We start from the raw sequence: 18,878 nt of genomic DNA on the forward strand, positions 1-18,878 counted from the left end.
TACTTCATGCGCGACTGGCATCTCACCGCGTAAACAGCCAGGGAAGGAGAATTTTAGTGAACAGAAACATCGTGCGGAAGAATAAATCGACGTATGCTGAATCCGGTAACACTCCAGCAGGCCGACCACTACTCAACAGAGGTCCGCTCATGTTGGAGTAGTGCTCTGGAGTACCCCTCACCTTGAATACTGATGTTGGTGGTCAATGGAATGTGTCATTTAGGTGGTTAACTGTATTCCGACATTATCGGACTGCGGGTTTTCCAACTACATAACAATAGAAGCCGCTTGGCGTTGACGTTTAGACACCTTTCTCATTTGTAGGGTATTCTCTTGATTCGTTCGTCTAGCATGCATCATGTTGCTCCGGAAACAAGTCATGGCTGAGCTTTAACAGGCTTTTTTATGGGCATCAGCCTTCGATAGTTGTTTTCTCCTCGCTCTATGTCTTTTCCGCAGCTCTTCAGCTTCACGCATACGTCTGGCGTACTCATTATACATGCGCTTCAGTAGTAAGCTATGTGGAGTACCACAAAGCTGGATCTCAGTATCATGCAGGCTCATTTGTATCAACTCAAAGGTGTCCTTAGGATCTTCATCATCGCTGTCTGAAGAAACCCCGTCGCGTGGCGTCTGCCAAAATGACTTACGAGCTTCCTTTCCAGCTTGACTCCGTAGAAACTTCTCATCACGTGTTTGACGCTCGGTGTTAGTCATGTCGATTCGAGCCAATGCGTATTGGCGAGCTTTGGTGCTTCCTCGCATCCTGCAGAATATCCAGAAGGGTCCGTCCATCGTCACCGCAAATTCGATTGTGTCGCTATACAAAACAAAAGACAAAATATTTGTTCAGTACTTTATTTTAATTTAAGGTAAGTTTTTTACGTTTACGGTAAGTTTTTTTTACATTTACTGTACGCAGTACCGTCTACGGTACATATAGTCTAGTTACGGTACTTGTAGTAGTACAGTAAATAGTTGTGTGGTACAGTGAATGATTATAAAGTACAGTAGTTTCAATATTCGCTCGTACGCCAATTCCAATATCCGAAGCAAACAGCTCCACATCGTGCGACTCATACACGCCGTTAGAACAGCGACCACGAAAAGTGCAGTTGTCCGAACCACAAAAAAGAATTGTTGTAATGTTAAGGCACGTGTCCGGGTAGCAATCACCAATGCATCCACATATCTCACTTGGCCAGTCATCCGCAAGCTCGAAACCTTCTGGATTGTTCAAGCGTAGCGATCGCGTCACAGACGCCGGGAAGGGAATTGAGAGAGAAGGGAAATTCGGTGCCTCATCTTCTTGTTTGTCCTCGTCTTCGTCAGCCGAAATTTCTGCTCCAGCAATTTCAGGTTCAGCAGCGCGTCTCGGTTCATTAGAATGCTGGGCCAACTCGGTAACATCAGCGGTGGGGGCTGGCAACTTCGACTCTTCTTCCTGCAGCGCGCGAAACCTTTCGATGCCTACCCGAACGCCCGGTAGCTGCAGATACGCTTGAATAAAAACAGTCTTCATTGTTTTCCCATGGTAGATGCTCATCGAGTCCTTTACCGGCGCACGACGGGCTTGGCGAGACTTCTTACGCGACAACGTTGGTGCCCATGGGTTTGCCTTCATGCGTTTGTGTGCTTTGGCACGACCACCGTTACTGCGAACGCTCGCTTCAGCAGCAGACGCTGCCTCAATCTTCGTAAGCGGGCTACCTGCCGAGGAATCATCACTGGTTCCTGCGAGGTCGATCAAGCTCTCGTTATGCTGTTGCTCCTTAGCGCCGATCTGCCTGCTGCCTGCTGCTTCTTGCAGATGGTCGTCGCTGTCGCTAGAGCACAAGTCGATTGCGTAGTCAGCGTTCATCTTTCAAAATGAACACCGGTACAGCACGCCACACAATTATGTGTACACACGATTTAAGCGAATAGCAAAAACAGGTAGGTCGCCAGTCAAAACACGGTTGATACAACAAGAGCAAGTCTTCAAGACTCACTTGCTTCGGCCTTTCTGACGGGAGACTCTCTTGCTCCGGCCTTTCTGATGGGAGACTGCCATAAACTGGGTTGCCTTGCGGTTTTTAACGCATCTAAAAACACACAAAAAATCTGTGTGTTATCCAGGCCAGGTTCGGTATTCTTCACATTTTCTCGTTCTCTCCTACAACGTCTCTAATCCCAGCTGCAAAGTCGGCATGCGTTTTCCCTGGCATCACGCGTCGCATACTATAATAACACGCAATTCAGCAGCTGATTTGTCGAGCTTCTCTCCATACTGACGAAGCAGTGCCTTCTTCAAGTAGGTCCAGGTTGTAACGGGCCAGGTATTTACTCCGTTACTTGCTTACACTATAGTGTTGAGGAAGCTCGCAATAGGACGACTGAGTCTTAGGTTTAAGGAAAAATCAACTCTGACTTTATTTTAGGACCAAGGCCGCAGCCCTGGCCACTCAAATACACGTCATAGTCCAATTGGCTAATAATGGGTCTGGCTCCCCATATATCAGCCAATGGCATGACAGCATTTCAGCACACGCTAGTCGTGTGCTGATGCACCTACTTATGTAAAGAAATCTACCTACTTATGTAATGGAGGGGCCCATTACATTACCCCCCTCTTAAAGTTGCACTTACGCAACATAAGCACTGATGAAGAACATTGGAGAAGACGGCTGGAACGGCGGAGACAGCGGCGACATCGGCCACACTCACGACATCAAGCCACTGGCGTATCAACAAGAAACACCACGCTCGGCAACGAGCGTGCAGAGCGAGAAGCCATCTCAGACAACAGCTTGGAGGCCACCGTCGCTGGCGCTGGTGTCGACACACGTGGGCTTCGAGGCGCCAGGTGAGGTTCTGGTGGAGTGAAGCTTGGACCTTTGGAATTGTCCTGAGGCGCATCAAAATCTCTGCGACGTCGTGTCCGAGCGGGTAACGGAGCATGCTCACGCGCAGTACGCGTGAGTTCGATTCCCACGGAGACCAAACTCCGCGACAAGCGCACGAGCAAGTGTTTTTGCAAGGAAACGCTGGTACGATGATCACCACAGACGCAAAGACTGAGCGCCGACTGGAGACTTCCTTGTGCTTGGGGATACGCTCATCGTGGAACGTCCACGATGTTCTAGCAGACACGAGGATCACGAAGACAGCGCACGAGGTACTTGAGACTGCGAATACGGGGACGACAACCACTTCGCTCAGTTGACTGAGCGACGATGTGCGACTGCACAGCGTACGAAGAAGTATCTTGTAGACCCAGGCGACTGCGACGTCGAAATATAGGTGACCTGCGAGCTAGGGTTTCACTCGTCGTCGTGGAACCTCGCGTCACTCACGCCGCACTCACTCACTCACTCACTCGCTCTCACTCACTCACTCACTTACTTACTCACTCACTTGTTCACTCGGCTTACTCACCGAGTGGCTCAGCGGTACAGTGCCGAGGTCTCGTGTAGCTGGTCACCGGTTCGATCCCGGCGTCAACTCCAGTTTTCTTCTTAATCATCATGGCGAGCGCCTCCGTGTACCCGCGGAGGCTGGTCGCCTTCTTCACCGCGGATATCAGCACCCGGCTCACTCACACTTCGGAACGTGAGTGCCTTCTCGTATTCGTTCACGATGTCGGGAACGTCTTCCCGCAAACGACTGCGCGGCTCCCAAGTACCTTCACCTGGGGGGAGTCCCAGCCAACGCACGCGATAGTGTTGTTCCTTGTCCCGCAGGGCGCGACCCTGTGGAAACGCTTCAGTGTGACCGTCACGGGTACCATGACACTGGCGAAAGTCGTGGTCGACGATTCGCTCAACGATCCAACGCTGAGCGCCCGAAGAGTCGATCAAAGGAGGAGGACCATCTCGCTGGAAAGTTGCCGCGTCACTCGAGGACAAATCAGCGTCCGGGATCTCGGACGGATGATATTTCTTAAACGTCCGACGTAGAACGTCGGATGTAGCCGTAGTGTCGAAGGAATATCCAGAGTGTAAGCGTCACCAATGGTCTTGATCACCGTAAACGGCCCAATAAAGCGCGGCGCGAGTTTGTTCGCGCCGAGGTTGGTAACCGCAGAGTTTCTGATACCTTCAGTCGACAGGAGCACTCGTTCGCCTGTCGTAAACGTGGCTGTGTTCTTGCGGCCAGCCTTATCAGCGTTCTCCTTCTGCTTGTCCACTGCGTCCTGCAGTGCGTCACGAACATAGCGGGTGACCGCTTGGCGCTGTAGTACGAAGTCGGAGACGACTGCGGAGTCGATTGGTCGCGCCGCATGCTTCGGCGCGTAGTTAGCTGGCGCAAGTGAGCTCGATGCGGAGCGTGTCACTGCGTTGACCGACGTGGGAACAGGGGATACACTCGAGATATCATTAGCAACCGGTGTATATACACGTTGACCCAGTACCGGTGTAGCCGCCGGAGACATCGCAGATGGAGTAGACGGCTTGTCGGCAGCTTCTTCCCCACCCAGAGTGGAGACACACGGCGCTGTGGGATGGCCCACGGCGAGGAGAGCATTGACACGCGGGTGTCGCGCGTTGTTAGCGAAGAAGGGCGTCAGCCCAGTCGACGCGTGTACCGCGTTGTTCAGAGCGAACTCGGCTAGTGGCAGAAACGAACTTCCATCTGGAGACCGACGTCTCCGTAGCTTCGAGACCGTCTCCCAAGAAGCGATTTTCCGCGTTCCGCTTGGGCGTCCGTTTCCGGGATGGGCTGCTGTGGACATCATTAGCTTCGAGCCCAGTAGCTCAAAGAGCTTTGACCCAGAAGGCCGACGAGAAGCGCGGGTCGCGGTCGGAGACGATAGATTCGGGAAGGCCATGATGACGGAAGACGGCATCAAGGAAGTGCACCGCGGTATCTGCCGCGGTGATCGCATCCGACACCGGAATCAGGTGAACCATCTTGCTGAAGCGGTCTACGAATACCAAGACACCTGATCGTCCTTTAGCCTCGGGTGGGAGCCCGACGATGAAGTCCATCGACACCGAACGCCAGGCCTCGGTGGCCACTGGTAGAGGACGCAAGGGAGCCTGCGAAGACGAGGCAGGTTTCACGCGCTGGCAGGTCTCGCAGGTGCGCACCCACTTACGCACCCATTTGTACAGGTGTGGCCAATAAAAGTCGCGTGACACAGCGGCAAATGTCTTCTCGCGACCGAGATGAGCGCCCAGCGGGGCATCATGAAACTCATGGATAATCCGTGAGCGCAGATCGGGGTCGTTAGGGACAACGACACGTGGGGCATCGAAGTTGTCGATGCTGTACGCCAGCAGCTCGTCCTCGAGACGATATCGGTGGATTTTGTTTCGTACAGAGCGGGAAAGGGCTCCCAGTGTGTCGGCGCTGGGAGAGCGGAGATGCTTCAGGATACTGGAGCACGTCGAGTCATGTTCGTAAGCAGCTCGGATCTCGTCGCGAAGTGGCATTACCGGGGAGACGCTCGTCAGGTTGACGCCTGACGCCTCACACGTGGCACACTCGTCTACATCGTCTTCATCCAGCAAAGCTTGTCGACCCAATGCACCGCGTGGGTCGTAGTCGGGACGCCGAGACAAAGCGTCGGCGAGAATGTTATTCTTGCCGGGTTTGTAGTGGACAACGAAGTTGTACTCCGAGAAGAACGAAAGCCAGCGGGCCATCCGCTGGGAGAGATGAGGACTCTTCATCGCTGTCCTCAGCGATGCATGATCGGTGTACACCGCGAAGGTATCCTCACCCAACAAGTACACTCTGAACTTGATCAGAGCGTAGCGCATCGCAAGGAGCTCCTTGTCGTGAACAGGGTAGTTGCGCTCCGCCGGCTTCATCTGCCTAGACTGGTAGCTAACGACACGCTCTCGATCTTCTTCATCGAATTGCATCAGCGCACAGCCGATGGCAAAATCGCTCGCGTCGCAGACGACGTGAAAAGGCTTCGAGTCATCCGGGAGCGCGAGGATTGGGGCCTCGGCGAGACTCTTCTTCACCGAGTCGAAGGCGGCTTGATGTGCGGAAGTCCACGACCACGACACCTCTTTCTTCAACAACGAAGAGAGCGGCTGGATCAATCCGGCGTAATTCTTCGTGTACTTGTGGAGATAATTTGCGAGACCCAGCCACTGACGCAGCTCAGTGGGATTCTGTGGCGTCGGCCACGCACATATCGACGACACTTTCTCGGGGTCGGCGCGGACGCCGTTCTTGCTCACAAAGCAGCCAAGCACCGGAATCTCCGGCGCGCAGAATATACACTTCTTCAAGTTGGCATACAGCTTGTTTTCGCGCATCACTTGGAAGACTTGCCTCAGATGCTTCAAGTGGACTTCGAGCGCGCTGAGGCCTCCCTCAGCGCGACTGTGTACGAAGATGTCATCGAAATAACTCGGTGCGAAGTCGCGGAGCGGGCGTAGCACATGGGATACCATGCGATTGAACGTGGCGGGAGCATTCTTCAACCCTTGCGGCATAACAAGCCACTCCCAGAGCATACCACTGGGAGTGCTTACCGCTGTGAGCGGTATATCGCTCAGCCTCATGAGGATTTGGTAGAACCCATCGGTCAAGTCGATGGCGCTGAAGACCTCACTACCCGACATTGCGTCGAGCACCATGTCCTTCCGAGGAATCGGCGTCTGGGCAGGGAGTGTAGCGTTGTTCAGCTTGTTGAAGGCATGGACGATGCGCCATCCGCCCGTGGCTTTCTTCACACAGAAGGTCGGACTGGAGTGCGGCGATGTGCTCTCACGCACATGACCCGCCTTGCGGCGGCTCTCGAAGAAGTCATCGATAGCTTGGACCTGATCTCGCGGGAGCGGCCACTGCCGCGTCACACAATACTTCGAGCCGGGCACGAGATCGATCTCGTGGCGAATTCCTCGGTCAGCTGGCAACTCAGCTGGGATCTTATCCGGAAATACATCTTCATATTCGCGGGCGGTCTCGTAGACTGGATTGCCGGATTCGCGTAGCGCGTCCCAAGACTGCGCTGCGAAGCGCTCCTCGCGGGCCGACTTCGGCTCAGCGCTCTTTGGGCGCGAGGGAGCGTCGCCGTCACTGACTGCATTCACTTCGAGCGACGCCGAATCGGCGTCGGTGATCAGGCAAACCTGTTCGATTTCATCGTCCTTGAGGCCGCGAAGGAAGTTCTTCCAGGAGAGACCTGGAAGTCGAGTGATCGACCCTGCCTCACCAGGCGGGTTTGCAAGCTCGAGTGTTCGTCGGCGGCCAGAGGTACCTTCCACATACTCAAACACGCAGACCGACTCCGTCGGTGAGCTGTCACTTGGTACGGGCTCTCGGCGAGGTTTCAGCCGACGCCGCTTCGACTTCCTCTTTCGCCGCCTCGAGTGCGAGCTCGAGGATGATGAGTCGCTCTCGCTGGACGAGATGTCACCCCCCTCTAGCGGGAGCCCCTGCTCGACCGCGGTAGTGTTCAGCGGGAGCGCCAACTGCTCGACCACCGGCTCAAGTGACGGGAGCCCCTGCTCGACCGCCATCTCGTTCGTCTGCGGGAGCCCCTGCTCGACCGCCATCTCGTTCGTCTGCGGGAGCCCCTGCTCGACCGCCATCTCATTCGTCTGCGGGAGCCCCTGCTCGACCGCCGTCTCGTACATCTGCGGGAGCCCCTGCTCGACCGCCAGTTGGTCTTCATCCCCGCGGCGCCGCGGGGACTCGTCAGTTAACAGCACTGCGCAAGCCGTGCAGAGAGGGCCATCGCTCACTCTGTGCACAACGTGCGTCGTGGATCCACGACGGTGACGTGAGGCCAATCCTTCTGGGCGACCAGGAGGTGCGTGAACACCTCGCTCACATCATAATCACTGCGGCGCTTGACCGACCGGGCCAACCAGTCAATCTCTGGTTGATAGCGCGTCAGCCACGGCATACCCAGGATGCAGTCAAACGCGTAATTCATCTCAATGACGAGGAAGTCGTCGTTGCTTCGGAAACCGTCGAACGTGTACGGAAGGGTAATCTCGCGCCGCGCTACGCGGCGTGATTTCCCATCGGCCAACTTGACAGCGACCTCCCCTCTACCTTTGCGGACAGTGATGTCCGACGGGAGTACCGACAAGCACGACGCGCGGAAGAAGTTGTTGGTCGTTCCTGAATCAAGGAGCGCTCGCAGTGGTTGCCGGGCACCGGCGACATGAAGACTGACAATGATCAATCTTGAATCGCTCGGCGTGGTGGTGGCATGAAAGTGTGCATGCAGCACAGGAGGGCTAGGAGGTTGGGTTGCCACCGGGGGACCCGGACCTCCATTCCAGCCAGTAGGGCGCCCCGCACCTACTGACCCTGACCGTTTTTTGGCTGGTCAGAACTCACGGGCTCGGCATCGACATGCGCAAGCACTGGAGCTGGCGCGCGGCACTCCGCCGCGCGATGACCGACCTTCCGACAGCGGAAGCAGGTGAGAGAACGATTGTTCCGAGCACCGCTCCGACGCGCTGCATAACGCTGACGATTGCTCGTCGCATCGATAGCGTCGATGTCCATGGGCTCGGGCGCAGAATCCCGAGCAGAAGCAGGTAGCGCGTGAGCGTATGACGCCGCAACCACGTAGTCCTCGCGTAGGGCGAGGGCGAATGCCTCTTCGAGCGTAGAGGGGTCCGATCTTGTAAGGCAGTAGCGCGTCATGCCTTCGCGCATACCGAACACGAATACATGAACCTGAGAGGCCATATCGATCGGCTTAGACACGATGCACGACGCAAGGTGTCGTGTCTTCTGGACGTAGTCGCGCATAGTCATCGTGCCTTGCCGAAAGGCGAAGAAGTCTGCCCGAATTCGGGATTCATCTTGCGGCGGCTCGAACGCGAGCCGAAGGTCACTCTGGAGGGTATCCAGAGTGAAGAAGACGTTGGGATCGACAACCAACTTGCCGAGAGCCCATTCCTTGGCTTTCCCAGACAGCCGCGAGAGGAGGAAATGGACCTTCGCGGAATGCGCCTCGATCAACCTCGAGGCGATGGCGATGTCGATTTCTCGAAACCAGCGATTCAGCAGAAGTCGATCTTCTCCGGCACCGGAGTAGGTGGACGTCTCTAGCTTCACGACGTCATTCGTGGAGATACGCGAGGGAGTTGACACTCGCCGATTCGCATCGGCGAGCTCGCGTTCCATGAATTCTTGTGCCGCAACGCGCTGCTCGTCGGGCGTCGCTGAGCGCAGCAGCGACGTGACGACGGCTTCTCCGGACACCGCCGCAAGGCGGTGGAGAGCTTCCCACTCGATCCGAGTGAGATGGAGAAAGGCAGCGTGGTCGAGGTCTTGGCTCATGTCGAACTTGGTCGTTGGAAGGACTACAAAGTGCTACCAGGTGTAACGGGCCAGGTATTTACTCCGTTACTTGCTTACACTATAGTGTTGAGGAAGCTCGCAATAGGACGACTGAGTCTTAGGTTTAAGGAAAAATCAACTCTGACTTTATTTTAGGACCAAGGCCGCAGCCCTGGCCACTCAAATACACGTCATAGTCCAATTGGCTAATAATGGGTCTGGCTCCCCATATATCAGCCAATGGCATGACAGCATTTCAGCACACGCTAGTCGTGTGCTGATGCACCTACTTATGTAAAGAAATCTACCTACTTATGTAATGGAGGGGCCCATTACACAGGTCCTCCGTCGTTCTCTGCGTCGACGGTCCATATCAACCCACCTTGTGACGCGTTCTCCAAGGGTTTGTTCCCAAGAACAAAGTACAATGTACAGTTGGCGGTGACCCGGGTCACACCAATGACCCGGTACTCAACTATTCTGTCATAAAACATATGCATTATTTAAGTTTCTGTAATCAGGCAATGCCGACTATCCTTTCCTTGCTGCAGCTCTGGATGCACTGTAGCTTCGATCCAACGTCCGAGTTAAGCTAAATGATGTCGTTCCTAAAATATGTGGTATCGCCTTCAATATCTGAGGTTGCCGATACTGATTGTTGTTATTGGCGTCGACTGCGTGGTCATTAGTCATCACTGTGCTGCTAGAAGTGCCCGAATTCGAATCATCGATATGCAGGCTGCTTGGTATTTGTGGACGGGGTGTCAGAAAGCGCAGGATAAATGTGAATTTTGTTGTATGAGCTTGTTGCTTCCGAGGTCATCCAATTGGTCGCTTTGCTTGCACTCCTACAGCTACTTCTCTCTTCGTACTTCTTGCACCTTTGTAAGCGTCACTAGACTCGTCCTTATTCTCGCTGAATGCTGATTCATCCGGATTGTAAGTTAAATACTCGGCAGGAATCGAGAAATATTTTAACGACAACGATTTGCGCTTTACTGCTCAGCTTTCCCAGTGCCAAGTAGCACGCTCAAATGCAGTAAGTCGATTCCGAGGCTTTTGTTTCTTCCGTGGTGCAGTCTGACTCGAGCCACCTGTGCCGCCAGCTCGTCGTTCTGTGGTAGGAGGGTCGCTCATTTGAGCCAACAGTGAAAGGATCGCAGTCCAAACGAGAAATGGTACTTAATTACCTGGTGCTAAAATTAAATAAATATTTCAGATTTTGCTCAAATAATAGTTGGTGACCCGGGTCACCGCCAATTGGTTCACATGTACAATGCCTAATCCGAACATGTGTCGCATCCTGATCCTTCGGCGCCTTTGAGTGCCAGTTTAACCATGCCAATCCATGCGCTAACCGAAACCCTCGGCGACGAAGTAAACATCGGCAACTCCAGATCCTTGATACGTTTCTTTATGGGTCGTCGGTCTTCTCGGTGCTCTCGTCGTTCATGGTATCCTCGCTGTCCTCGTCGGGCATCCCGCCCTCGTTGTCTACGCTCACGACGTCGTCCACCGGTTTCGTCACTTCCTCATCGCTTGAGTCGCCTACGCCGCTACTTGATTCGACGCTGTCGTCCTGCAGTCCGTAATGGCCATGTCCATTTCGCTAACCATAACTCAACTCACTCAAATTACTGCTGCCGTTACACGATGGAGGCCTGTCATGCCTCGCTCGTCTCGGTGATGACCGGCGACTATTATCACGCCGACCACCTTGAACTGCTCGGTGGTCGTGCACGCTTCGGCTTCGTCCTCGTTGGTTACGCGTACCGCGTTGCCGACTCGCACTGCGTCCGCCATTTCGCCGTGGTTGTATCGCGTTTCTCCGATCATGATCGTCATCCTAGGAATGCATCGCGGGGCTCCATGCTCCTTGTTCTGCCCCGGTCGACTGTCATCACGATGCACCTGCCGTCCGTCATCTGACTACTCTTCGCCCCCGTGCAGCGGTCTCCCCATCGCTGCTGTCAAGTGCTTCAAGTTTTCTTCGAGCGCCGCCAATTCCTAGGAGTTGGCACGTCCCGCACCACCAGTCGTACTCATCGTAGATTCTGTCGTATCGTTGGCTCATCTCGTGTTGTTCTGATTTGCCGCCGACGTCGAGCTCGTCGTCGCCAGTGCCTCTGCACCAGACTCTATCCGTACAATCAGGACATTCAGCCCGACGTCGAGCTCGTCGTCGCCAGTGCCTCTGTACCAGCAGACTCTATCCGTACAATCAGGACATTCAGGCTGAATGTCCAAATCAATGGGAGGGCTGAATTTCAGCCCTCCCATTGATTTGCTGATCGCTGCCGTTGCCGTTGCCGTGATGACAGCGTCCGAACATTCCTTTGCCTCGTCGTCGGCCTTCATCTTGGCTGTTCTCGGCACCTGCTCGTTCTCACCGTTATCATATCGAGCTGCCGTCCGTCGTCGTCATCGTCATCATTTTTGGACTCGGCACGCTCGTCTACTTTTTCCGGGCCGTCACCGTTCTCACCTCCACAATAATTTCGAGACCTTCATGTCGACTAGGTTTGGTCACGCCTGCTATCAGCATCATCGCCTTCGCCACCGAAGATCTAGTTGTCATTGGAGTCGTCGCCGAAGTGTTTCTTTTCGTTGAAGGTCTCTGTATGACCACCCCGTTACAAGTCTTCGTAACGGCTGCTTTCCGGTCGGTCGTCAGCCACAGTGCTGTGCCGGTCGTCGTCCAGCCCCGCATGTAGAAAGTCTTCATCACACACGTGCAGGTCACTGGAAAATAGTTGGAACCTTCGTTTCTATTTATTGACAACTAATCTATATCGAACTTCTAATAGCGGCTAACGGCGTAGTTCTCACCGTCCGACTCGTTCTTCGTTCCTCGTTCGGGTCGCCACCACCGTCCGTGCAATTCATCGACAAGCTGCCCAGGTCCCACGCCAACACTCTCGCTCACTCCGTAATCCACAAATTTCCCGTAGTGGCGTCGTTCGTTCTTGTGCCGCCATGAGCTTCCACCCGTCGCCGTCTTGTTCGTCTAGTAACAACTAATACAATGACGCGTCCGGCACGGTCTTCGTTCCTCGCTCTTCGTTCGTCTTTCTGCACTAGTTGAAGCCACCTCTCCGTCGCCCACCGCAAAGTTGGCAGTCTGTTCACTTCGCTGCAGATTTCACTGTGAGCGCCTGACCGCCGTCCGCGTTCCCCGCGATCTTCGCTTGCTCATCTTCTTCAACCACTATCGTCTTCCGCGTGAAGACTGTGCCGCGCATCACGGTTAGTCGGCGGTCAGGATCACACACGGGCGATCTTTCCAAACCGTACGACTCTTCATCTGGCCTCTGAACGGATACGGCAGCTGACCGTTCGCTCACGGTTTCGTCTCGTCCGAGTCTGCCGCGGCCCGCATCGTCCTGTTTGTCGTCATCACTGGTCCTCGTTAACGACATCCTGCTACAGTTCCTTATTGTCGCTCTCAGGCTGAGAGTCTCAGCCAGCGACAACTTAAGGTCAAACGTGCGAGTAGCATTTATTGATATTCGCTCTTAGCGGCTTCGACTCGTGCTTCGAGAAAAAAAACGCGAATCAATAGTTGTATCCGGAATGCAATCTCTATTTTGTGTTCTTCGTCTCCAAATTGACGTTTTTGGTACTTCACTTAAGATTGATAGAACTTGACGTATTTCGAGTGGTGCGGAGGGTGGACTAACCACAGAAAATAAGGCTTCAACGCTATACATTGGTTGCTTAAAAAGCTTTCGCGATAGGAGTAGAGTGTGTCGAGTTGGTGCCAGCTAGCTGCAGATGAAAATTTGTATCTCCATCGAGTGAGGTTCCTGTTTGGTTTAGTTCTCCAATGGATTTTCAAATGGACGGATTTATCCGCACTTGCGTCTTGTGCCGTGTTCGTAATTTCCACTGAAGTGGTCATTCCTGATGTAGGGCTGTCGTAATAAGTTTAAGCATCATCAAGACAGTCAACCTAAACATTATCCGACTCATTGTTTAGCTTTTTATGCCCAAGCGCCTTGTGATCTGGATTGATCTGTTGACTGCCGTTTTACTTTGGGCTTTCACAGCGTTAATGTGGCTGGAAGGTCATTATCTTCGCTCCTACCAGTTTACTTTCCGCCTGATAGCTCACCGCTCTGTCAGTATGACTGACAAGATTCTGATCCCACTTGGCCTGGATCACCCTAGCCTTCTCTAACTGGAATATTTTCGTGGTCGAATTCGTGCGTCAATCACAACAAACACCCTACCAACACTTTGATCTACAGTGCAGTCTTTTTTTTTTTGGGTAGTTCCTCGTCAGCAGGACCACTCCGTCCCGGTTGGAGAGGTACATCGATGTATAAAGAGTCAAGTGATTGTGAATGTAAGGTGAGTAAGATGTCAACTTTATTGACTTGAGCTTTTGAAAACGTTTCGAGCAGGTCACCAACATCATCTTCGTTAATCTAACCGAAGGGACTATGGCACCCTAGGTGTGTGATGAGCATATCAAGGATCAATCACAACGCCAGCGACTCATGTTTTCTTGCGTAGTTCAAAACTCTGCATGATTCGAAAAAACATCTTAACTGCAGATCAATTAGATCGTCGGACGTAGTGGCAAAGCTTGATTTCAAGTCGCAGATACTGCTTACAGAGCTCTAAGGAATTATCAGAACCATGGTTCTGGGCGGGACATTTTAGGCGTGGATCAAACTCCGCTAAAACTACATGTTTATCAAATCTCAGGAAAATATCTAAATTGAACTCAAAATTTTAGCACAATGAACTGCGAATATTTTGATAAGTACCACAAGGTTCTATATCTAATAGAATTTAGTAAAGGTGTAGCCTCTTTTGAAATATCTATATCAGTATTACAAGTCAGCTTTGTTCTGCGGGTACTAGTATTTACAATACCTAACGTAGTCATTGTGTTAGGTAGTAATAGACTGAGGAGGCTTTTGTACTGTTCAGCAAAAATGAAAAAGTGACTATTGTTAGCTAGAGCTTCTAGGACGTCTAAACTCTCTCGTGTCGACTCCTTTTGTTTTGTCACTACATTCCGTACCATGATCTTGTTTAGTCACTCAATTCCGTTACGTGATCTTGTTTAGTCACTAAAAAGCGTCCCGTAAGCTTACCGTAAACTGTACCCAATTTTAGGTACCATAGTTTTACATGTCCATAAGCGTACAGTAATAATATGTACGGATACCGTACTTGAGACGTTTCCGGGATACCACTTATAATCCTATTTATGGGAATTCCTGAGGCGAAATGTACCATTACAATGGATCATAGTTTATTCTTTGAGTAGTGATAGAATAGTGATAGCGTGCGATATCCCCGGCAACTTTCATTAGCCAGTTCCCTTATTTCAGCCAAACTCGTTTCAGAGCCCAAATGGTCGGTATAGAGAGAAGAAACGCGGACGAAGCCAGTCGAGTCAATCCATTTACCTGCGTTCATGAAGAAAATATAAGCCATATCTTACATGCATTAATAATCTCGTGTTTCCCGATAAAAAAATAGATCAAAGAAGCACGACAATCGCTTACTGTTTTGCGATATTACTTAAAACGCTAGATCAACTCCTAATCTACAAACTAAATTACTCTAGACTTTGAAACGCCTTGCTGTTTTCGAATATCGGAAATTTAATTTGTATTCCTAATAAAAATGTATCTCTCTAATGCACGCCAGTAAGACCATTTACACACTGTAGCTGATGAAGTGTGATTCGAAAAAACGTAAAATTTGCTTAATGCCAGAAGCGTTTGAGCGGATACAGTTCCGAAATCTGCTTTCGGAGGAGGGAGGTGCCTCGGTTGAGATCTATCCCTGGCGTAGGCTGAGCTAACGAAGTAACATGCTGCCATGTGTTTTGGTTGCTTGGTTTTTTTTTTTTCACAGGTAACTCCAGGTGGAAGAACATTATGCGTTTTTTATTTAAGACTTACGACCAAATAATATCTCCTGAACGTTACCCAGGACATTAGCACACAAAATGAGATCGATTTTCCTAGAAGTTTGACTCTCTCTTATAAGCCAAATAAGCAAGTCTATTGAATTGAAATGCTAATCAACCTTTCCTTTACTTGGGTTTTGCTCTCTCCTGGTACACAAGGCTCAACGATTTAGAAATTGTTCTTTGCGGTCAGGACGTTATGGAGGAGTACGCTCTCAGCCATCGATTTCGACATCTTTTCGCCCCTTACAGCGTAATTATACATCTTCAGGTACTTCACGAGAGCGTCCCAGTTCTGATGCTGCGTAGCCGCCTGTCTCGAAGTAATCCCCATTTCTCTGGCGAGCGCCTGTACGTCCATTCCTTGGTTAAGCCGGGGCATCAACCAATCTCTCACAGTCTCCGCCTTCGATCGAGAAATTCCGTAAATGGTTGACCACGATCTTTCTTCACCATTGCCGCCACTGGGTGCAACACGAAGAGAGCGAGTCGGGCGGTTATTTTCGACAGTTCCGGTTAAATTCATCTCCCCCTTTGAAGTCGAGTACGTGGCCGTCGCTCCTCCATAGGTCAGGATCGCAGTTGCAGCAACCAGTAGGACAAAGTAGGCTCGCATTGGTGGTCCTCTTGACTTGTTAATCCGGGGGTGGAGAGAAAATTGAGAATGAGATTGGAGTTGGCACTTGTTCTTCGGTTTCCTACAAATGGGGTTCAATGGTGATTGCTGATTTACTGGACGTGAGGCCCTCACGTCCAGTAAATCACTGAGGGATCAATTTGTAAACTGTATCTTATGTTGATTAGACACATATCCATAAAACGATGTGGTAAATCGTATAAGAGCGGTATTGCTGACGTATTAGGCTCGGCTTGAATCTTCAACTTAAGAAAATTTAAATGCGCTAAGTGTTGACACACGGTTACAAAACAAATCCACCGGGTCCTATTTGCCGGTAATCGGTAGCACAAGTACACTGTCGCTACATACACGCATATTGTTATTAATAGTGAACGACGCCTCTTTCAAGGACTCCTATTTTCGATCAACCAAATGCAAATCGTAGGTTTCCAAAGATTACGCTACAGTTTGAAAGTTATTACAGAAGCCCACTCAATAAGCGTGTTGATAAATTACCGTATCATTGGAAAATCATAGCAATCTTGTGGTTTGCAAAATGTATCTTCTATTCATGTGATCAGATATAAAGGGGTATATGAGGTTCAAGCTAGGTTTATTCAGGGGGACTTCTGGATAGCGACGTGGATGGTCAATCGATTGAGCGAACGCGCAACACGATTTCTTGCGACGTGTAGACCAAACGGCTCTTGCTAGAGATACCGGAAAAAAACACGAAACAGCAGATCGTGTTTTTTATCTTGGCCGTGCTTTGCCAAAGAGGGCTGCACTCTAACAACATCACGTCTCTAAAAATAGAGAAATCTGCAGAACGCACAGCAACACCTTCACAGTACAACACCGTAGCAGCAGATACCACAGCACCGCGATAAAACAGAACACGAAATCATTTTCATTATTACGGAGACGAAGCAACGGCTACAGCACTCAAAACAACAGCGCATACACTTACGGCTACACCACTCACAGCAGCCACGCAATAAAAAAAACGTATACCAACAGAATGGTCTTGTAACGGGGTACGTAGCACTAAGTGTACCCTGGTTACATGAAGTGTGACACTTCACACTTCAGGAGTATGACATGTCATACTCCGGAATATTTGGTACAAGGTACCAAGGTCATTCAAAACCAACCATTGGTTAAATGACATTGCATTTCTATAGGTAACTGATAGTTTGTATTAACCACAAACTTAACCTACCTATAAATATACTCAGTTTACAATCTACCTTATTTAGGTCACTTCGCTCTCTTTAATTAAAGAGGGGACCTGTGAACTGCCGTTCACTGAGAGTTTGTATACTCTCGGAAGATAACTTCCTCTAGCGCAAGGTGCTGTGTGACCCCGTCACACTTGGTAGCACTTGTAGTCAATCCACGCCATCGCGGGTAGACTACCTGAACCTCCGAAGTTCGTTGCCATGGATAGGAACGACTTCTCCCATATGAACGACTCTCAGTTCGAGTCGGTTCGGAAGATGGCAGGCATCTTCGGGATGGAGGCCCTGCAGAGCCTGGTGGTATCAACACCGGCTGAGCAGCTCGAGCGCGTCAATGCATTCGACGCGTACGAGCAGGGCCTCATCGCGCATGTGCGGGAGAACCTGCAGGCTCCGGCGGCGGGAGCAAACCCGCCTCACCCGAAGCCAATACGGCTGAAGGTAAAGCCGTATGAAGGGAAGGAAGGCGAGAACCTTCACTTCTGGGTCCGAGAAGTAGAGCTCGCGATGGACGCGGCTCTGATCTCGACCGAGCAACTGCGTGTTGCTTTTGCACTCTCCAACCTTAGCGGTCGTGCTAAGAGTTGGGTGTACACTCGGGAAGCGACATCCCCTGGATGTTTCACATCCTGGGCTCAGCTGTGCCAACAGCTCCGAGCCGCGTTCCTCCCGGCGAACTACGAGTACCGCCAGCGTTCGCGCTTCCTCGCGTGTAAACAAGGAAGACGCGAACTGCACGAGTATGTGCAAGAGATACGGGAGCTCACGGCGTCCCTAGTGGGAAACCCACTCAATGAACACATCAAGATGACTGTGTTCATGGACGGCCTTCGAGTGGGCCCCGCACGCACTCAGCTGTTCCGGGTGCAGGCAAGCACCCTTGAAGAGGCGATTCAAGTGGCTCTTCAAGAAGAATACAGCCATCGCCAGGCGCGTACGCCGGCCTCAGCGTGGCCTGGGAGTTCCTTGTCGGCTCCCGGTCGAACAAGCCCCAACGGACCAGTTCCCATGGAACTCGGGTCCGCCGAACAGCGTGACATCCGCTGCTTCGGCTGTGGGAAGATGGGCCACTTCAAGCGCGACTGTCCCGCGGAAAGACTCCGCAGACGGTCCTTCCCCAAGCCCGTCCTCAAGGGTCGCTGGCAGAAGCCAGGATCCCGGGGACAGGGGAACGCAGGGAACCAGTAGGGGCGGGGCGCCCTACTGGGGAAGAACTAAGTCTTCGTGATGGGTGCGCGGGTGGCGTGTACCACGGGGACTTAGCCCCTGAGAGTCTTCGCACTCTCGAACAGGCGAAGAGCAGCGGCGGGTTGCTCGTAGTACACGGATGTGTACGGGGGTACGATCACCCCTTTAGAATCTTGATTGACTCTGGGGCGTCGAAGAATTTCGCACGCCGCCAGACGGTTGCTCGTAACAGCAACAAGTTGTCCGAAGCTTTGCGAGAAAGCAAGGGCAACGGGACGGTGTCAGTGCGACTGGCCGACGGGAAGGTCGTCACTGTCCCCCAACGTCCAAGTGGATCTGGCTGTCAAGTTTGAAGACTTTGACAGCCTCGAACAGTTCACTGTTCTCGATATGGATCCATATGATATGATCCTGGGCATGCCCTGGCTTGAGAAGCACGAGCCCTGGATCGACTGGCGAGGCAAGGCAATCGGTGCCAGCCGCCCTGCGCAGTCCGACAGAGCATTGGTGAGTCATGTTCCCACCTCTGTCAGGACCCGGGGCGCCCGCGAGGGCTGCCAGGGTACCAAAGCATCCGGCAGATGCTTGGGAGTCGTCGACGTATATGACGACTCCGAGGATGTTTTGATGGTGGCCGCGCCCA

The 18,878-nt window shown here is 52.1% G+C and overlaps 1 protein-coding gene across 1 annotated transcript; it reads right to left on the minus strand.

Annotated features, from left to right (window-relative positions):
* Positions 1-15,356: 15,356 nt before the first annotated feature.
* Positions 15,357-15,803, minus strand: PITG_18215 (secreted RxLR effector peptide protein, putative; the record flags this gene model as incomplete). The annotated part of the gene is made up of 1 exon (XM_002997802.1): positions 15,357-15,803. One exon carries the CDS (start codon positions 15,801-15,803, stop codon positions 15,357-15,359), a length of 447 nt encoding a protein of 148 aa, XP_002997848.1.
* Positions 15,804-18,878: the final 3,075 nt, after the last annotated feature.

This window comes from Phytophthora infestans, genomic scaffold, assembly GCF_000142945.1.
Source record: "Phytophthora infestans T30-4 supercont1.66 genomic scaffold, whole genome shotgun sequence".
Taxonomy (NCBI): domain Eukaryota; phylum Oomycota; class Peronosporomycetes; order Peronosporales; family Peronosporaceae; genus Phytophthora; species Phytophthora infestans.